Genomic DNA, 22,621 nt, shown 5'->3' on the forward strand with positions numbered 1-22,621 from the left:
TGTTTTGTGAATCTGATGCATTGGCTGATACTAGATCTCTTCTCCAACAAACACACAATCTCAAAACAGGTGTTGAGACCTGGAGTAGACAGGCCATTTGGGAAATCTGCTTCTGGTACAAAGCATTTAAGATGTAGGTTGTGATTTTTTTGGGTGAAAACAAAAGTTTTTTTGTTAAAAGGTTAAAGCACTTGCATCCGGCTTTGTCGGGCGTCTATGCGAACACATTTGGCCCATGTTCAGGGGAGTTAAGCCGGGCGGGGAGGGTGATATTGATCATTAGCAGGTAACCAGGTACTCCAATAAATTGGGGAAAAAAGGTGGATAAAAAAGGTTAAAGCACTATATTCTGATAGTAATCATTGCTATAGTGTTTGTTCAGTCACAGGGGTCTCCGTCTCTCCAGCTCTTTGATAAACAGAAAAAGAAAAAAAAAAGAATTCAGGTAGGTGACAACATTTCAGGAGAGAGTACACATTGATCAGCTTCATTTTTAGTGTTCCATCTCCAATTTTGTCTGCTCATTTCTTTGTGTCATTACTTCCAGTTTCACTGGTTTAATATGTATCCTGACTGAGTTCTCTATCGCGATTGGATCAAATTGGTGTCCCGACCTGAAAATGCATTTTCTGTTTAACAAAGAGCTGGAGAGACATGGAGACTCCTGTTACAGAACACTCTGTAGCAATGAGTACTATCAGAATATAGATATTTACCACTTACTTAAACCAGAGAAAATCCCTTACCCTACTTTTAACTGCTGAAAATCACCACACACTGCTGACAGGATATGTACCCGATTGGCAGAGGTGGACGAAGTACTCGACCGCAGTACTTGAGTATGAGTACAGATACTCCTTGGTCAAATGTACTCCACTGTAAGTAAAAGTAGCTCAGTCAAAATGTTACTCAAGTAAGAGTAAAAAAAGTCATTGCTTTTAAATATACTTAAGTATTCCAAAGTACATGCTTTGAAAAATACTTAAAGTACAAGTAAAAGTATAAGTACATTTCTTAATTTTTATATCAATGAATTCCTGTAATATTTTCACAATGACTGTACTGTATAGGACCTTGCAACTCTTGTTTCAGAGAAGTAACTCTCTCAAACCACCTGCATAGAAATTACTGAGGAACCAGAAACTAAATACTTTTACTCCTACACACCCATACAAGATGTAACAAAGGGGCGAGCGGAGGGGGAAGCCAGACGTGTGACCAATTGCATTTTAGGGAAGAAAAGAAAACAGCCAACCTAAAGGTCAAACCGCACCAATGCAACAACTAAAAATCTAATACTCATGTAAAGTACAGATCCTCAGAATCTGTACTCAAGTACATTTACTCCGTTACTGTCCACCACTGCCGATTGGTAATGGCATTGTGAATGAAGACATGCTGCGTCATTAAAATATTCCACTTTCCCATGTGCCGTTAAATCTCAACCTACACCATCACCACACCAACAGCAGTCTCCATGTGTGGATGTTTTTACATTTAATTATTTATTCCCACAAGTTGCTTGCAAACAAATTAGTTTGCTATGGTAGGTTTGCACAAATAATTCGTAAAGTGAGACGCATGACTGCCAATATTTGAATGGGATTTAAAACCCAAAACGGTTTCCCTACTTGTCAGTTTCGCTCCACCACACTCTAATAACAAATCTAAAAGGTTATATTTATGGTCCACGTTAGTTGTTGTGCATGTAAAGAGGCTTTTGTTTAACATAGGAAGCAACCAATAGCAATTCATTGAGGACATCATCGCAGGGACCAGTTAAAAACAAGCAGATACGCTTTTGACAACAATTTTACAACTTTTATTCCTTAGCAGAAAATGGAGACAAACGTTTTACATAAAACTTTTCGTTAATTCAATTGAATTAATAAAACAAACAAACAGAGGTCGTTGCTGTTTTTACACAACATGAAACAAAACAAAGCAAAGACATGGTCATGTACGGGAGAGCACCGAGTAGCCAAACTGAGCCAACTCTTTTGTCTGGAATATATCTCTAAACTTTCTCTTCGCTCATCTATCTGCCCTTCTTGAATTTTCCTGGTGTGGCTTTTCCTGGTGTGGCTCCAGTCTTTTGCCTCTTCTTTGCAGATCCTTTTGTCTCAGGTTCCTAATTGACAGAGCAGAAACACAATGAATTCAACAGGCAGCACAACACCACACCGTGAACCTTAACAACACTGGCTTATTTACACCTAGGACTCAAAAACATACTGCATTATACAGTGGAGGATATGTCCAGCATGGGATAGCAGCCCTTTTATTTTAGTATCAATTATTGTAATAGAAAAAACTCCTGCACAAATGTTTCGGACTTAGACCTTCATGAAGGTTTAAGACCGAAACGTTGTTGCATTCCCATTTAAGTGTTATTTTTTTGCATTTGAAAACAGTGTGCAGGAGCTTTTTACATTTTGGTCCCCACTTTGGTTTTCTCCTCTGCACCTGTTGTTTTTGTAGGTGTGCAAAAGGCTTGCTTTTTCATAGTATCAATTGCAAATGTTTTTTTTATAAAAAATATCAATATTCAATATTTATGATGGCAATAGGTCTACCTGGCCAATCAGTTTCATGTATTCCCAATCCAATCAATAGAATAATGAACCAGTATTTGTTTATTGGTACCTTGCGTTTGGAGGACAGTGATCCAGTGACACTGAAGAAGGAGTCCAGACGACCCTGTGTGCTGCCCTGCCTGCTTTTCAAAATCTTCTTACAGCCGTTACGAATCCTGTCCTCACTACACACACACAAAAATAATTTCATGAAAACCACATGACCCAGAGTTATATTTCCACAGAATATTATCTTTCCAGTCATTTAAGGATGGACCACAGTACCTGTTTAATACACTGAGATTCTGTCACATAAACTCAAGTTATCAAAGGTAATGTACAGCATTACATGTAATTGTAATGATGTAATTGATATAGCTGATGAACAAATATACCAACACTGGCACATTACACCAAAATCTATCCAATGTTCACCATTAGAATTATTTTGTATTGCTGAGAACCCTCCTGCTTCAATAGACATACAGTACATGGGGCATACAGTACATGCATTAGGAGGCATGGTGCCTATATAGACCATATTCACACGGCGGCCATTTTGCTATTAAGTTAATGAAATGCCACCCCGTTGCCACCTCCTTTCTTCAATGCAAAATGCCAAAATGGCCGCCGTGTGAATTATGGTCTATAGGGCAGCCATATTGACGCGTCTCTCCAATGAACGGCAGCAGCACAGGTATCCATGTGCGTTTATGGCCGGTTTAGTACCTGAATTGTTTCTCGTCACACATGAACTGCACCAGGCTGTCCTCGTTAGGCTCGCTCCACTTGAGCTCCAGTGTGGTGCAGTCCACCACGTCAGGCTTCAGGAACAGCTCCCTGGCCTGCTTGTACAGCCAGTCCTCTGGAGCAGGGTGCTTCTGAATGGTGCACACACACACACACACACACACACACACACACACACACACACACACACACACACACGTGTCAGTTGTTTGTTTAAACCCACACACACACGTCAGTTGTTTGTTTAAACCCATTTTGACCGGGAAGGTATCCGTGTCATTTTAGATTTCTTTGGCTATTCAAAAATAGCAGATATACAGAGCGCATAGCGCGGCAAGGTCGACGGTCGTCAAAATGTGTGCAAATCTTTGTAAAAACATTTGTAACATATTTTGTCCAGGGACCTCTAGAAGCAAAGATTTGAGTTAAAAATGTTTCAAAAAATATATATACACATTAAAAATTCATGACATACAAACATGGTGGGAATCAAACCCACAACTCTAGTCTGCAGCATTGTTTTGGATTTATCAACTGGTTCAGCCACTGGGATCACCCCACACCAGGGTTGTATGCATTTGTGTGTGTGTGTGTGTGTGTGTGTGTGTGTGTGTGTGTGTGTGTGTGTGTGTGTGTGTGTGTGTGTGTGTGTGCATGTACACACACAAAATAATAGTGAAGGGGGCAATGTCCCCTGATGGATTCCAGGTGGAGACCTGTGTTGTCCTTCCCTCTCTCTGCCCTCAGATTCCTCTATCTACTATCATATGTAAATAAAGTAAACACAGCCATTCTTTAACCCAATAAGACCTGAGGCCGATTCCACAAAAATCAGTAGTTCTCACACTTTCAGGATTTTTCTAAAACGTTAAAAAATAGCAGATGTACAAGCTGTGTGAGCTTGTACATCTGCTATTTTTGATTAGACAAAAATCTAAAATGACAGAAGCTTTCCCAGTTTTAATAGCAAATAATGTTATAGGCATGTCCAAAAAAATCTAATGAATAAACTAAATGATTGAATGAACGAGAACACATGTAGGAAATCCAACAAGGAGGAACACTAATGTAAATCATTTTCCACTAAAAATGTGAAAAAGCACCAGCGGTCGATATAAACTCAACTAACCTTGAGGTCGATGTTGTCCAGGATCTCCTCGATGGAGCCATGCTGTTTGATCAGGTCGATGGCTCTTTTTGGACCAATCCCCCTGATGGTCCCACAGTAGTCACACCCCAGCAGAATGCACAGGTCTATGAACTGAGCATAACGAAGAAAACACAGTAGTCACACCCCAGCAGAATGCACAGGTCTATGAACTGAGCAGAACGAAAAACACAGTAGTCACACCCCAGCAGAATGCACAGGTCTATGAACTGAGCAGAACACAGAAAACACAGTAGTCACAGGAGGTTCCAGTAAGGGGCAGCTAGAATGACCTGGTCCAAGAACCAATGCTTTAAGGAGATCTTTTATTTATAGATGATTGTATCTTTGGAATAACCTGCCTCGAAACCTCTGCTGCATTTAAAGCAAATTATTTTTGTTTTGTTTTTTTGTGTTTTGTTCTGTTTCTTTTCTCACATGTCATTTCAGCTATCTTGTTTTTTTTGTTTCAATATGTTGTGTGTTGTACTGACATTTTATAATTTTGTATTTGCAACTGTATTTATTTGTTTGTATGTATGTTTTTTATGTGGATCCCAGGAAGACTAGCTGGTTGCTATGGCACCAGCTAATGGGATCCTTAATGGAATCAAAATCTAAGTGGGAGTAAGAACTGGGATTAAGATGAAAACTGTAATGATCCTTCGGGGAAGTTGTTGTGTATTCCTAGCTAGTACCGAGTAGCAGGATAGAAACACAAAGGAACAGCAAGCGATTTGTATACACATACTTCATCATAAACCTAAAATGACAGTAGAGGCAAAATGACAGGATGTAGTTGGTTTAGCAATACAAGAGACCTCTATTTGAATTTATTAAATGGCTTAAAGCTACAATCTGTGAGTTTTACTTCCACTGTCTCCCTCTCCTGGTGGAGAGATTATTGCAACAATGTCCAAAAATGATAGTGCATCTAGTGCACAGTCTGCTTTGAATGTGTGATTTGTTTGACATCAGGGTGTAAATTCGTCAATGGAAGAGTAGAGAGACAACCTCCAACTACTGCAGATGTGCTAGTTATATTGTATTAACGTAATCTAGTATACAGATTCTTTGTGACACACATACAGGTATTTGAGGGCATGGCCAAATCCGCCACTGGAGGTGCCAACAACAAAAGGTATCAGCATTGTTTGTGTGAGACGGATCGTATACAGTGATTAAGTATCTGTCCTAGCGCAAAACTAATGTTTATATATTGCAGTGCAGGGACCTGCAACAACCACCAGCTTATGAAAAATTAACACAGGACATTAAAATAGTAGTTTTATAAGCTCCCGAGCCACAAAAAGGAGTCAAATCCACACAAGAAGCATCTTTGTTTGCACCTCGAATACACTCACATGACATTGATTCACTTCCCCCATTCCCATCATGTGCTAGGTTGTGACATCACTGTAGCTAAAATAATTGGTTAAACTAACGTTTTATTCATTAAATTGAATCTCAGAATGTAGCTTCTTTTTTTTTGGCAGAATGATTGTGGTTACCAACCAAAGGAAAGTGTGCTGTATGTACTCCGAGTGTGTGTGTAATATAAAAAAAAATAACAATTCGGGGGACATCTTTTGGCAATTATCCCAAAAAGTCTTCTACAAGCTGGAGAAAACCCTTACCTGTTCGTTGGTCAGACCAATTTCTTCTAGAAGTCGACTGAAGTGGAACTCCTGGATAGGTAGCTTCCTGAAATAGAGACGGACACCAGTGTTAATTTTGACAGCAAATTCTGATTTAGTCTTAAAGGGTAAGACCACTTTGGTAGAGGTTTGGGTTGTGTAGTTACCTTGCCATGATGTAACTCCAAAGGTGGGCAAGAAATAAAAAATAATTGCTCCATTGATTAGAAAATGATAATTCAAAATATGCTCCTCATTGACTTACATTGTACGGTAAAACAGCTCTCAAAGTCACTCTTTTAGCACATAAACGAACGCAAACAAAGTTGATTCAGACAATATAGAACATCACCAAACCCAGTACTGTTTGTTTTTTAAATAAAAATGTCAACTTCCTGTTGATTTTGCCATTTTTAATAAGTAGAAAACCTGGACTGGATCCGTATCCAGATCTTCAAATAGTAAAATCAACAGGAAGTTGACATTTTTAATAAAAAAAACAAACAGTACTGGGTTTGGTGATGCTCTATATTGTCTGAATCAGCTATGTTTTGGTTCATTTATGTGCTAAAAGAGTGATTTTGAGAGCTGTTTTACCGTACAATGTAAGTCAATGAGGAGCATATTTTGAATTATCAATTTCTAATCAATGGAGCAATTATTTTTGATTTCTTTCCCACCTTTGGAGTTACATCATGGCAAGGTAACTACACAACCCAAACCTCTACCAAAGTGGTCTTACCCTTTAAGCTCCTTACACACCGGGGGGGATTTTTTCATGTGAATAATACGTTTTTTTAAAAAACCTTATAAAGTCAATGCAAGCTTCCACGGAGCGAAAAAGCGTCTTTTAATTATTCGGAACAAGTCCGAATTTTGCGTATATTCGCATAATCGCCGGTGTGTAATGACCTCTTGTCTTATGAATAACACACCATTTAGTTTTAGTCCCATTTTAGTCTTCTGAAATTGTTTAGTGTGTAATGACCTCTTGTCTTATGAATAACACGTCTTTTAGTCTTAGTCTCCAAAGGTAACACTCTTAGTCTTTTGAATAACAAACCATTTAGTTTTAGTCCCATTTTAATCTGTTCTATATTACTGACTATTAACACCAAAATATTCAATCCCCTTTCTGAAGAGAAAACTGAGTGACTAAGGAAACATACTGCATTAGTACTTCTGTCATTTGTCAAACAAATGATCAAGCTGAACTAGAACTAAAATCAGGACCTATAAGCATCTGGAACCAAGCTTATCCCCAACCACTGTAAAGGCCCAAACCTTATACTCTACTTTATTGACTCTTGGTAGAATCACCAACACTACTGACAAGTTCAACAGATCAATTATTTTTAAATTGTATTTGCCCTATTTTGGGGCCGCAATAGGTTTGTTGGTCATATTACATTGGAGTAATTTTTGGGGTAAAGTTTCAAATATAATATTTTCCATCTACAAATCTATCACTAATAATGCATAGTTTTATTACAGATAAAAGAGTTGGCTCAGTTTGGCTCTTCAGTGCTTCTCCTGTACAGGACCATTTCTTTGCCTGACAGCAAGTTCCTGGTTTGATTCCCGGCCGGCCGGGCCATTTGCAGCATGTCACTCACCTACTCTCTCTCTCTCTCCGTTTCCTGTCTCTCTCCACAGTGATAATCAAATAGAATCTAATAGATGCTAAAAAAAATCCCCTCAAAATTAACTAGAATGTATGTGGAAATAACCCTAATTAATCAGTTCAAAACAAATCCGGATTGAGCCATTACACTAGCAGTGGAACACACAGATCAATAAAAGACAGTAACATCAGGAGCCATACTTTGCCTCGCTGGCGGTGAGGTGTCTCAGCAGGACATTTGTACCAAACGTCAGCCCGTCCATATCTTCTGTCGCCGTAGCGAAGACCTTCCCTGATTTCACCAGGGCAGCACAACTGGCCTCGGCCTCACAGGGAGCCTGAAAAACCACAGATTACAAATGGTTTGAAGATATTATCATACTGTTTCTCATTAACATTACAGGCCACCTGGTTAATTGCTTTTATTTGATTGGACTGTAAAAATGAATGTCCACTGTCTTTTCGCTTTCTACTTTTGATCATTTAGGATTTGTATACGGAACTTTATTACATTTCTCAGTCATGTTACTAGATCTACTGGCAGCCAAACTTGCTATAGTGTAGACATAATACACGTCTATACACACACATAAACAACACATAGTATACATCATATACATCATAGATATAGAAGTTAAAATATTAATGTACTTTTACCTGTTTTTAATCAATCATGTTTTTCTATAGAATGGTAGTGAGCTACCAATGTCATAGGGCACCCCATCTATTTTAAAACTACAATACATTTTCAATGTACAATACGTTTCTCCATAGAATAGCAGTCAACTAACCGTGACTTAGAATGGTACAGTGAGCTCACCTCGACGTAGGGAACCCCCATCAGGGACAAGAGCTTCTTGCACTCATCGTTGTGTTGCTTGGTGACTTTAACCAGTCGCTTGCTGAACTTGTCAATGTTCTCCTGCTCCCCTGCAGGACGTGAGAAATTGGTTTTTAACCACTTAAACCGTCTATACTTAGTAAACTGGACAAGAGTTGCATCTGTACTGTGTGCTCTCCTTTCCCCTCTACACCAAATCTCTTTGCCAAATATAGCAGATGTACAACCTCACAGCACGTCTCATTCACAACACGTTGTGAGCTTGTAGATCTGCTGTTTTTGGCAAACGTTCCCCCCACAATAGGGATGCTGGGGTTCAAATGGTTAAGCATGTTTTTACACATACCCAGACTTTAGATTAAGCATGTTCTTACACATACACACACTTAAGATTAAAGCTTCACTGTGTAACTTTCCCCTTCTAACCCGGATTTGAACCCAGTTTCCGGAGTAAGTGCTGAAATCTTTACCATTGAGCTAATAGAGCCGGCCTGCTTGCTCAGGGGATAAATTTAATCTTGACCATCAGGTCAAACTTTTTGTCAAATCTTGTGTCTAGGTGAGACATAACCTTTGACACAATCTAAATTTGTTGGGGCTTTTATGCCTTTATTTGAAAAAGCTAGAGACGGGGAGTGACACGCAGCAAAGGTCCGTCGGGCTCGGGAATCGAACCCGGGACTTGCTGTCAGGCTGCATTAGAACCTATGTGGAACACAGCATCACTCGGCCATCGGTGCCCAAACATTTTCTTTTTTTACACAATTCATCTGCAAACAATTACGAGGAGTAGAATTTGCAAAATGTCCAAAAACACACAATGATATTTAAAAAAAATATGTGACAATATCATTCAATCAGAGGAGAACCACTAACTTCCCACTTCCCAGAGAAACACAGTTGAAATGTTTACGGTACCTGCTTCTTGCGCCTGAGCAAGCATCTTCTCAGCTTCGGCCCTCCTCTCCACTCTCTTCTCCAACTGCACCGAGATGGAAAGGTAGAGAAATCCAGAGAAAGACACACAGGGAGAGAGACGGTATATGGAAACATTAAAAACGACCTTGATTGACAGTCATTTAACGATTAAAAACAACAACCGACAAAGTCTTTGTGAACCTATGAAGTATATAAAATATCCTTGCACAACTCACCTCACCAGACTTGAGCTGTGGAGGTTTGCCATCAAACACGTACACAGGTTTGATTCCATACTCCAGCATGCGGATTGTCCGGTAGAACATTCCCATCAAGTGGCTGAAAGTCAGCATTTAATATGTATTAATTAGGGCCGCAAGCAACTATCGATTATTTTCTAAGCAATTATTCTACTGATTACTTCTTTAATTAATTGAATAATTGAGAAGTGCCGTGTTAACGTGGCTCATGACTATGGGAGAAAATGTGAACAGTGATCAAATCTTTTTAAAAAGCCATTCATGGAATAATTATTTAATGTAATATTATAGCCAAAGCTGTCAACTGACCATTAGCCTACATGTAGTGATGGCGGTGTGGTTCTTAAACCCATTCAATCCGGGGACGCATCTCTGTCATTTTAGATATCTTTGGCTATTTTATTTTTATCGTGAAAATGTGTGCAAATCTTTGAATATATATTTTTTAAACGAACTTTTGTAACTCAAATCTTTGCTTCTGGGGGGTCCCTGGAACAAAATATTTTACAAATGTTCGCTTTAAAAAATATAAATTTAAAGAGTTGCGCAAATTGTCACCAATTAAAAAAAAAATAGCAGATCTACAAGCTCATAGCGCGGTACTCGGTGCCGCGCTATGAGCTTGTATATCTGCTATTTTCGAATAGCCAAAGAAATCTAAAAATGACACAGATTCTTTCCAGGGTCTAAATGGGTTAAAGTTCTAACATCAGTCATCTTAGGGTGGGGATCATTATACCTTGTCGTCTCTCCGTCCTCGTTTTGCAGTACGTTGCCATCCTGTCGGACAGCGATCAGGAACTGATAGATGCACATGGAAGCATCAATGGCGATCTTCCTCCCTGTTGGGGGAAGAATATATGGAATCGGATCACTGCCAATACTCCTAACTTCAAATAAAGGTTTCAGAACCTTGAAAACCTTTTTTGCAAGACTGAAAACTCGTTTCGAACCTCTGAAAAAAGTGTTGAATCTCTGAAAAAAGTGTTGAATCTCTGAAAAAAGTGTTGATAGGCCGAAAAAAAAATTCAAAACTCTGAACAAATATTTTACAGTGTTTCGCCAACACATTTTCAGAGTTTCAAATTTGTCACAAACACACTTTCAGAATATGCATTTTGGCACTGTTCTCCCTGGGTATTATTTTGTTTTACATGTGTGAAACCTTGTAAACTCCTGACTTAAAATAAAGGGTTCAAAAGGCTTGAAAATAATTTCAAGACTGAGAACTGGTTTTGAATCTTTGAAAAAAGTGTTGATAGGCTGAAAGTGTTTCTCAAATCCTTGCAAACACATTTTACAGTGTTTCGTCAACACCTTTTCAGAGTTTCAAATTGGTCACAAACACACTTTCAGAATATGCATTTTGGCACTGTTCTCCTTGGGTATTATTTTGTTTTCCATGTTAGAAACCTTTTAAATGGGAATCGTTTTTGAAACTAGCAACTTTATTGTTGAAAGACTGAAAAAAAAATCAATGGTTAAACTTTATTTTGAAACTGTGATTTAGCGTCACACACACAGCAGCACATTCTCCTCAAATCTCTGAACACACACACACACACACGCGCGCGCGCACGCACACACACAGCAGCAGCGGCGGCAGAGGCATGCCATAAGTGTTGAAACTCTGAAACTGCTACTCGAAACCTCGCAGGGAGGCGGGGGGGAGCGGAGGCGGGACCAGAGGCGGGGCCGTTTGAAGTCCATTCCATTCGCTCCAAATGACACACTTCAGTTTTATTCATGGTTTACACAGGAAATAATGAACTGATTACAATAATGTAAATTCTCTCAAATCAGTAACAGGTAGGTGATACATATGCCCATCAAATATGGTTTTATTGAAAGGCAATCCAGGTACCAACATTCGGGGAATATCTGACGGCTTGGAGCGCCTCAGTGCGGCTGCAGAGTTCATCTTGGAATTTGTCATTACAATTTTACTGTAATCCACATTCCTAAACCCCCCCACTCCTACACCCCCCCCCCCAAAGGGACCCCCCCCGAACCCCCCCCCCCCCCCCTGGCCCAAGGGGTCACTCATAATAATTCTATATCAGCATATTTTGTGCATTCAAACAGAACAGTTGAGATTTCATTTGGCCAGATCTCTGGCAATTGTACTTGAATTCTTATAATTTTAATGTTTATATGGTCTTTCAAGTTTATATTTTCATTTGGTATCAGTCATGAATTTATTAGAATGTATTAGAATTCATTTTCTCTATTGATATCAAGCCGGATTTTCCCACGTGCGCAAGTGCATGCTGTAACATAATAATACACAACGTGTACTGTACATATATATAGCCCACTGTAGGCTAACATTTTTGGGGGTTTTAGCTATGGACCCTCAAGCTCCAAGCTCCACCTTAGCGCCGCTAATGGAGCGGTTTCAGAAAAGAAAAATGAAAAAAATTAAACCGAAAAAAAGGTGTGTCTGTCTGTCTGTCTATCTATAAATCTATCTAAATATCTATCTATCTATCTATCAAACTATCTATCTCCAGCATGTTGTTCAACAAATAGCAGATCTACAAGCTCACAACAACTGTTATTGTGAGCTTATCTGCTATTTTCAAATAGCGTATGTATAAAATACGTCTGAATTGGTTAGTGATTCATAATATAATCATTTATATCTGCGAAGTGTAGGATTATTATAATTATTATTATTATATCACAATTAAAGTAAGCGCATCGGTTAGTGTGATTCGGTCGGTCTGTCTGTCGGTCTGTCTGTCTGTCTGTCTGTCTGTCTGTCTGTCTGTCTGTCTGTCTGTCTGTCTGTCTGTGTATATGTATCTATCTATCTATGTATCTTGTAGATCGATCGATCTGTCTGTCTGTCTGTCTGTCTGTCTGTCTGTCTGTCTGTCTGTCTGTCTGTCTGTCTGTCTGTCTGTCTGCCTGTCCGTCTGTCTATCTAACTATCTATCTCCAGCAATATGTACCACTTGCCTACAGCTGCCCCCCCCCCCCCCCCAATAAATAATATCAGTCCAGTAATGACAGCCCCAGATGTAAGCTCCCAACGCGGTGATTAGCAACACGTTGTTCAACAAATAGCAGATCTACAAGCTCGGTTACTGTGAGCTTGTAGATCTGCTATTTTCAAATAGCGTATGTATAAAATAGGTCTGAAGTGGTTAGTGTATGGTTCATAATATAATAATTTATATCAGACAGACAGACAGACAGACAGACAGACTGGTTCAGTCCATTAATGTTGTATTCAGAATAATAAAAAAAAATATATATATTATTATTATTATTATTATCATCATTATTATTACCCTTATTATTATTACCCTTATTATTATTATTATTATTATTATTACCCATATTATTATTATTACTACAACTTGTTATATCCACATAATAAGGCACGCTACTAGAAGGGTGAGCTTTATAGGTCCATCTTTACTGGGTAACAAACATGTACGCTGGCAACGCACGTTACAAGCCGGTACAACAACAGAGCAGTCACACTTTACGGTCTAGTGTCGTAAACACAACGGTACACTCATACACAACATTTCCCCCCCCCATAGAAAACCATGAAACACAACCCCACCCCCCCAATGTCTTATGCATTCAGAAATTGGTAACATAGTCCTTGAGGTAATCTGGTCGAGCCCGGTCTCGAACTGGCCGTGCCACGGGCACCACCGGGTGGTCATTAGGTGCCGGAGGGCGCACCACCACCGGGTGGTCATCAGGTGCCACAGGGCGCACCGGGGGCAAGTCCATATCACCTGCTGTAAACTCAAAGTCAGTATTAGCCCACATACCTGCGGCAGCAGGCGGTGTAACAGGCATGGCAGCCTCCGGCCCCACGACAGCAGGTGGTGGCACTCGCCGAATGCGCCTGGCATGCCAGCGTGACCCATCGGACAGGCGGAAAGTGGCAGGCCCCAGCTGGTCGGTTATCTGCATAGGCGTGGACCAGAAAGACTGCAGCTTGTGGCCCCTGTGAGGGCGGCGGACGCGGACCCAGTCCAGGGCCGCGAACGATGGAGTCTTCACCCTCCGTGTCCTGTCGAAACGCTGCTTCATCTGACGCTGCCGGTGGCGGACTCTGTTGCGCCCTCGAGCTGAAGGTGGCACCATCACGGAAGCCCTCAGTCGATCCAAAGGCAGCTGCAGCTCCCGTCCCAACATGAGGAATGCTGGGGAGCAACCGGTAGTGGAATGCTGTGAGGCTCTGTAGTGCAGAAGCGTGCGGCGAAGAGCTGTAGAGAAGGAGAAGCCATCTGCCAGGTGAGCTCTGATGCCATTCTTCAGTGTCTGGTTAAATCTTTCCACCCCCCCGTTGGCCTCAGGGTGGTAGAATGATGTACGGACGTGCTTTATGCCCTTGTCCTCCAGGAAGGCAGCAAACTCCGCAGAGATAAACTGGGGGCCATTATCCGTCGTGATGGCCGTAGGGTGCCCCCAGCGGGAGAAGAGCAAGTCCAGGAACTCAGTCACCACGCGGGTGGTAACAGTCCCCGTGGAGAGCACCTCAGGCCACTTGGAATGAAGGTCGTACACCACCACCATGAAACGCTGGTGGTGTGGGACTGCATGAAGCTCCCCGCAGATGTAGAGCTGGAGGTGCTCCCAGGGCTTGTCAGGCCAATGCAGCGGTTGCAGCGGCGGCGGGGCGGGTGGGCCGGTTTTTCCACTGAGAAGGCAAGCTGTACAGTCCCTCACTAAGGCCTTGATGTCTCTGTCAATGCCAGGCCACCACACCAGGTCACGACAGCGCTGCTTCACCCTCACAATGCCCAGATGACCCTCGTGGGCCATGGTCAAGATACATGGTCTTAGGCAGTCAGGCACCATGGTGCAGAGGCCGCGGGCTATGCAGACGTCATTCCAGCAGGACAGCTCGTCCTTGACCCGGTGAAAGGGAACCAGCTGGTCTGGGACCTTAGCGGGCCACCCCGAGCGGATAAAAGTGCGGAGCTGGGAGAGCACCGGGTCCTGTTCCGAGGCTGTCTGGAGCTCTTGGAGTGAGACTGTAGGCTGGAGTGGAGAGTGGAGCATCTGGATGAGGCCCTGCTCAGCGGAGTCAGGACCAGGATCTGGAGAAGGGCCGGGGGTTGCCCGTGACAGTAGGTCTGCTACTACGTTGTCACGACCTGGAGTGAATTGCAGGCTGAAGTTATACTGCTGGAGCCGCTCCGACCAGCGATGGATCCTGAGTGGCCTATGCCCTGTGCCAGACGTTGCGAGCAGAGCCGTGAGGGCCTGGTGATCCGTCCGCAGTGTGAAGGAACGGCCATACAAGTACATATGCCAACGCTCGCTCGCTCAGATGCAAGCCAAGGCCTCCCGTTCCCCCACTGAGTACTTTTGTTCTGCTGAGTTAGAGCCCGAGAGGCAAAAGCGATGGGCCGCTCAACGCCAGCATGGATCTGGGACAGCACAGCCCCCAGCACTGGAGGCGTCACAGGTGAGGAGTGTGGGGCTTGCGAGGTCGAAGTGTGCGAGCACGGGTGGCGAGGTGAGCTGGACTTTGAGCTGCTGGACGGCGTCTGAACAGGCGGGGGTCCAAACCCATGGTGCGTCCTTCTTCAACAGCTCGCGCAGCGGGGCTGTGGTGGCCGAATACTGAGGGAGAAAACGTAAGTAGTAGGCTGTCATTCCGAGGAACGAGGCCACTTGGGCTGGACAGGCAGGCTCAGGGAGGCGTAGCACAGCCTCCACATTAGACTGGAGTGGACGGAGCCCCTTGGCATTCAGGCGGAACCCCACAAACTCTATCTCAGGCACGGCGAAGACACATTTGTCCCCGTTCAGAGTGAGGTGCTGGCTGGCAAGGACATGGAGGACTCGGCGAAGGCGCTCGTCGTGGGCAGCAGGCGTTGAGCCATGAACCACAATGTCAATCAAATAGATCGCTACCCCAGGGATGCCTGCTAGTATGGTGGCCATGATTTTCTGGAAACAGCTGGGGGCCGAGCTGGGTCCGAAAGGCATCCTCGTGTATCGAAACACCCCCATGTGTGTGACAAAGGCGGTGAGACTCCGGCTGTCAGGGTGTAGAGGAACCTGCAGATAGCCCTGCCGAAGATCCAGCTTTGTGAATATGGTAGAACCATGGAACTGTGTGGTCAGTTCCTCCGCTGTAGGCAACGGGTACTTGTCGGGGATGACTGCCTTGTTAACTGCCTTGAGATCAATGCACAGGCGCAGCTTCCCTGTCTTCTTCCGCACAGCCACCAGATTCGAGATCCATGGTGCCGCGTTGACTGGCTCAATTATGCCTGCCTCCAAGAGGTTGTTGAGCTCTCCAGCCACCTCGTCGCGCAGGGCAAGAGGAACGCGTCGCAGGGGCTGGATGACAGGGTGTACATCAGGGTTGAGGAGGGGCTGGTGGTTAAAGGCAGTGAGGCAACCCAGCCCAGCGAACAGTCCAGGCCATTGTTGGGGCCACAGTGAATCAACATGGTGGATAGTGAGCCCACTGTAATCCATGAGCACAAAACCTAGGTCAGTGAACAAGTCCAGGCCCATGAGGTTAGCACCGTGGCTTGCCACTTGGAATGTGAAAGAGGAAACAGTCTTAGTGCCATAGCGCACCGCGGAGCTGAAGGTGCCCACAATGTTAATTTTGGAATTACCATAACCCTTGAGGGGCACTTTGGACGGCGCAGCAAGCGTGTGGTGTGGGAAAAATTGTGTGACTGTAGCCGCATTCAAGAGGGACGCGTTAGCCCCAGTGTCGAGCAGTAACGGCAGGCACACGCCATCAAGCTCCACAGTACACACCTTGAACGGCCGGCGAGCAGCACTCACAGAGTGTATAGTAGTCGTGGGTGCAGGGTCAGTAGCTGAGAAAGGCTGCCGTGGGGTGGTGGCCGGGGCAGAACGGCAAACCTTGGAAAAATGGTTTTGTTTACCACAACGTTGGCAACGCTGGCCCCTGGCGGGACAGTTTTGGGCTCTGGAAGCATGTGATGATGAGCCGCAGTTACTGCAGCGCTGACCTGGGGGGCGCTGTCGTCCAGCATAGTTTATGTGGGAAGCGTCCTGGAGAGGATCAGGGCTAGCTGAACGCGATGGGGACTCGACCTGCTGTGCTGTGAGTGCAGGCAGTGGAGATGAGGCGCAAGCCAATTGCCTGGCAAACCCCTCTGTTGTCTCAAGTTGAAAAGCTATTTCCACAGCCTTATGGAGAGTCAGATCATCTGGGGACATTATCAATTTCTCACGAACCTTTGGGTTGTTTGTGTGCTCGGCTAGCTGGTCTCTAATCATTTCGTCCTGTAATGCTTCAAACTTGCACAGGCTGGCCAAACCCCTCAGATCGGCCACATATTGGTGAACTGACTCACCCGCACGTTGTCGGCGCTGGCGAAACAAAATCCTACGGAGGATAACGCTTTGTGGGGCTGCAAAATGTCCAGACAGTAATGTGACACAGTCTGCATATTTTTCGGCGGTCCCAAGAGTGGTGAATATCCGCTGTCCTTCTGTGCCCAGGCAGTGGATTAAGATGGCCCTTTTCCGTGCATCGCTTACGTCCGTGAGTCCCAGAGCCGTGATGTAGGTCTCGAACGACCCCAGCCGGCGAGTCCATGGTACAGGAGGCTCGCCCGGGAACGATAAGAAAGCGGGAGGCGGTGAGAAAGTCATCTCCATCCTCGTCGTCAATGTTATATCCACATAATAAGGCACGCTACTAGAAGGGTGAGCTTTATAGGTCCGTCTTTACTGGGTAACAAACATGTACGCTGGCAACGCACGTTACAAGCCGGTACAACAACAGAGCAGTCACACTTTACGGTCTAGTGTCGTAAACACAACGGTACACTCATACACAACACAACTACTATTACGCTATTGTTATTATTATTATTATTATTATTATTATTATTATTACTATTATTATTATTATTATTATTACATTAATGTTGATGTTCTGTCACAGCTCACTGTTGCGCGCACGTTGATTGACGGGTCAGGGTCAGTAATCATCACGTATAGGCCTACTCAGAGACGCTCACATGCTGCAGGTTTCTCAGATGTTTTCTCGTTAATTAACCCACTTGTCACATCTCACATGAATAGTATACGCATCAGACAGACAGACAGACAGACAGACAGACCCAGACCCAATCACACTAACCGATGCGCTTACTTTAATTGTAATATAATAATAATAATTATAATAATCCTACACTTCGCAGATATAAATGATTATATTATGAATCACTAACCAATTCAGACATATTTTATACATACGCTATTTGAAAATAGCAGATAAGCTCACAATAACAGTTGTTGTGAGCTTGTAGATCTGCTATTTGTTGAACAACATGCTGGAGATAGATAGTTTGATAGATAGATAGATAGATAGATAGATATTTAAATAGATTTATAGACAGACAGACAGACAGACAGACAGGCCTTTTTTTCGGTTTAATTTTTTTCATTTTTCTTTTCTGAAACCGCTCCATTAGCGGCGCCAAGGTGGAGCTTAGAGCTTGGGGGTCCATAGCTAAAACCCCCAAAAATGTTAGCCTAGTGGGCTATATATATGTACAGTACACGTTGTGTATTATTATGTTACAGCATGCACTTGCGCACGTGGAAAAATCCGGCTTGATATCAATAGAGAAAATGAATTCTAATACATTCTAATAAATTCATGACTGATACCAAATGAAAATATAAACTTGAAAGACCATATAAACATTAAAATTATAAGAATTCAAGTACAATTGCCAGAGATCTGGCCAAATGAAATCTCAACTGTTCTGTTTGAATGCACAAAATATGCTGATATAGAATTATTATGAGTGACCCCTTGGGCCAGGGGGGGGGGGGGGTCGGGGGGGGGTCCCTTTGGGGGGGGGGGGTGTAGGAGTGGGGGGGTTTAGGAATGTGGATTACAGTAAAATTGTAATGACAAATTCCAAGATGAACTCTGCAGCCGCACTGAGGCGCTCCAAGCCGTCAGATATTCCCCGAATGTTGGTACCTGGATTGCCTTTCAATAAAACCATATTTGATGGGCATATGTATCACCTACCTGTTACTGATTTGAGAGAATTTACATTATTGTAATCAGTTCATTATTTCCTGTGTAAACCATGAATAAAACTGAAGTGTGTCATTTGGAGCGAATGGAATGGACTTCAAACGGCCCCGCCTCTGGTCCCGCCTCCGCTCCCCCCCGCCTCCCTGCGAGGTTTCGAGTAGCAGTTTCAGAGTTTCAACACTTATGGCATGCCTCTGCCGCCGCTGCTGCTGTGTGTGTGCGTGCGCGCGCGCGTGTGTGTGTGTGTGTGTTCAGAGATTTGAGGAGAATGTGCTGCTGTGTGTGTGACGCTAAATCACAGTTTCAAAATAAAGTTTAACCATTGATTTTTTTTTCAGTCTTTCAACAATAAAGTTGCTAGTTTCAAAAACGATTCCCATTTAAAAGGTTTCTAACATGGAAAACAAAATAATACCCAAGGAGAACAGTGCCAAAATGCATATTCTGAAAGTGTGTTTGTGACCAATTTGAAACTCTGAAAAGGTGTTGACGAAACACTGTAAAAAGTGTTTGCAAGGATTTGAGAAACACTTTCAGCCTATCAACACTTTTTTCAAAGATTCAAAACCAGTTCTCAGTCTTGAAATTATTTTCAAGCCTTTTGAACCCTTTATTTTAAGTCAGGAGTTTACAAGGTTTCACACATGTAAAACAAAATAATACCCAGGGAGAACAGTGCCAAAATGCATATTCTGAAAGTGTGTTTGTGACAAATTTGAAACTCTGAAAATGTGTTGGCGAAACACTGTAAAATATTTGTTCAGAGTTTTGAAAAAAAATTTCGGCCTATCAACACTTTTTTCAGAGATTCAACACTTTTTTCAGAGATTCAACACTTTTTTCAGAGATTCGAAACGAGTTTTCAGTCTTGCAAAAAAGGTTTTCAAGGTTCTGAAACCTTTATTTGAAGTTAGGAGTATTGGCAGTGATCCGATTCCATAAGAATACACAATATCGCAAGGTCATCCAACACGGATATAATAACTGCGATGTCAGCTGCCACAGGCCCGTATTAATTTCCTCGAACATCTAAATACGGTTGCACAGTCAGCCTTCTTCGTACCAGGGGGAGCTAAACCTGATGCTGTGTGTTGGGAAATACCAACAACAGCAGCTCTGCTCTGTGACTTTGACCGTGGGTCAAGGTTGTGAGGTTGTGGGACTGGTGCTCACCTCCTGGGAACCAGTGGTAGAGAGTAACTATGTACATTTTGGGAAGGTTTTTTTCTTTTCTTTTTGGGGGGGAAGCACATGACTTTCACTCCGCTACATTTGAAATAGACAAAATTGTACTTTTGACTCAACTACATTTCTAGGAAGGGACTCTTCTTAGGTACCAAACTTACAAAAATATATTATGAATTAACCACTTAAGCCCTATTTCAATATATAATAAATACATGATCTACAAGCTCACAACGCAGTGCCGTGCAACGCATTGTGAGCTTGTAGATCTGCCATTTTCTCATTTGAATGTGGAATGTATCGCTCATTCATTTTGTAAAGCACTGGCTGACAGTTGAATGGCAAATCACAACACAATTAAAGTTTATTATGCTGATGATTATTACGCTGTTCATTGTGTCCTCAGAGTTACAACGGGGGTCCGCCAAATCTTTGTGTGATAGGAACCTTTCTTTTTTACATTAACCACTTGAACCCTGGCATCCATATTCTGAGGAGACCTTTAGCCAAAAATAGCTGATCTACAAGCTCACAATGCCTCGCAGATCGGCTAATCGAGTGAAAAGTCAAGTTTACTGGTTTAAGTGGTTAAATGACTGAAAATACACATTAGCATGAATCCAAAATACACGGATGATCGAGCTGTCAATTAAAATTGTGTGGGGGGTCCCTGCTTCATCCCTCTCTCAACTAAGGGGTCCTTGTCTGAAAAACATTGAAGATCCCTGATGTAGGGTACAGGGCTAGTGTTGTGTTCATTGTTAACAAACCAAAGTAGCTCTTAATCTCTTGCTCCCTGATGGCACCAGGCGCCTGGTCAGCGATCAGCTTGGCGAGGCCGTGAATTCCCATGATGGAGATCTGAAGGCGGACTCGTCAAATCTCTGCAAAAACAATGCAAGTCCAGTCAGTCCAGTGGTGGAAAAAGTACTCAAATGTTTCACTTAAGTAAAAGTATCAATACTGCAAAATAGAAATACTCAAGTAAAGGTCCGGAATTCAAAAGTAAAGTATTGTTATCAATTGTACTTAAAGTAGCAAAATAGAAAGTACTCATCAAGCAGAATGTCCCATTTCAAGTTTTCAAATGTATACAAATCTTTTGAAAATAGCAGATCTACAAGCAATGCGTTGTATCGCTTGTAGATCAGCCATTTTCAAATATAGGACTGAAGTGGGTAATATATGTTTTGTAATAATAGTCAAAAATCTACAGAGTAAATACATTTTTCATATAATAGTGGAGTAAAAGTACAATATTTTCCTCTGAGATGTAGTGGAGTAGACGTGAAAGTATTGAAAATTAGAAATATTCCAATAAAGTAAAAAATACCTCAAAATTGGACTTAAGTACAGTACTAGCCCTGAACTTGAAAAGTGACTGTGGCAGACAAGCGTCATGTGAACCATGGCTAGTACAGTACTTGAGTAAATGTACTTAGTTACTTTTAAGCACTGTCTGAATGTATGCTCCAGGCATCTACCGTTCTTTTCGGCAAGCGACACCGTTTCTACCATATACGGGGTAGTTACAACAACGCTTTATGTAAAGTTCACAGCATCAGCATCCATGAGCCAAGCAAGGCCACGTAAACGTCAACATAGTTGTAGTTTATAGAGGCTAAAACACAAATAATACTTAATAAACGTGTTGATTTTGGTGTAAAGCCAACACTACTCTGCAGCTGGATGAGCTGATAAGGCTTAGTGAGACTCATATATAATATAGACAATATGTTTAATGTTATTGAGTATTGACTCACCAAAGTGTTTATGAAGAGCGAAGCGCCGGCGCGGGGAAAGAGGAGAAAATGAGTGTGTTTCGCGGGAAAACCGAAAAAAGAAGGCATGATCAATCGAAGGTTCGAGGGCAGAGCCATTGAGGACCGCTCATCCACGACACCGGTAACGATTAGTGAGGTCTGACTCCGAAACGGAGAGCTCCGATTGGTCGATGACGTCAACGGGAGGAAAAGGAAGTTCCGGGGTAAGATTTATAATCTATACTTTTATCGTACAGCGGCGTCGCGCGCCGTTAACAAGCAGACTTACAAGCTCACAGCGCGTCGCGTCGCCACGCGTTGTGAGCTTGTAGATCTGCTATTTTTGTCACGGTATGGTAAGGAGATTAGCAGCGACGTCGCAAACAATTAATAAATAATATTAAAATAGCGATTAAGTTGACTTTAAGTTACGTTTGTTAATTATTGTATTAGCAAAGTAATTGTATTTATAATAATGATATATATTTAGAAAATAAGGTTTTTGTTTTTGTTAACCCCGCCCACCCGGAACAAATGGCAGTGGACAGCGTTGCCATGTCCGCTTATTATAAGCGACTTTGTGCTTGTTTTTCCTGTTAAGTCACTTGTAAATATTGGTAGTTGTGGGTTGTTTGTTTCCCAATGTTTAAAATAATTATTTAAACCAGTGGTTCTCAAATATTTTCATGAAAATGTTTTGTGCCACAGGGAGGGAGCATTTGTGTTGTTAGAAATGAATATATTCCAAATATTGCACATTTTATTGCAAGAGTTTTTGAAAATAGCAGGTCTACAAGCTCGCGACGTGCTGTGAGCTTGTAGATCTGCTATTTTCTTATTTTTTTAAAAAAAAGTGCTCATGTGGCCTTCTTTTGGGCTT

At 42.5% G+C, this 22,621-nt stretch overlaps 1 protein-coding gene across 1 annotated transcript; it reads right to left on the reverse strand.

Annotated features, from left to right (window-relative positions):
- Positions 1–1,799: 1,799 nt before the first annotated feature.
- Positions 1,800–21,804, reverse strand: fen1 (flap structure-specific endonuclease 1). The gene is made up of 12 exons (XM_080418055.1): positions 21,742–21,804; positions 20,749–20,862; positions 10,493–10,595; positions 9,730–9,832; positions 9,494–9,557; positions 8,555–8,664; positions 7,936–8,072; positions 6,111–6,177; positions 4,456–4,587; positions 3,306–3,457; positions 2,647–2,761; positions 1,800–2,131 (listed from the first exon to the last, which is right to left on the reverse strand). Exons 2-12 carry the CDS (start codon positions 20,828–20,830, stop codon positions 2,039–2,041), a joined length of 1,158 nt encoding a protein of 385 aa, XP_080274181.1. The 5' UTR covers positions 20,831–20,862; positions 21,742–21,804; the 3' UTR covers positions 1,800–2,038.
- Between the last annotated feature and the right edge of the window lie 817 nt (positions 21,805–22,621).

This window comes from Gymnoscopelus braueri, assembly GCF_963280865.1.
Source record: "Gymnoscopelus braueri genome assembly, chromosome: 21".
NCBI lineage: Eukaryota > Metazoa > Chordata > Actinopteri > Myctophiformes > Myctophidae > Gymnoscopelus > Gymnoscopelus braueri.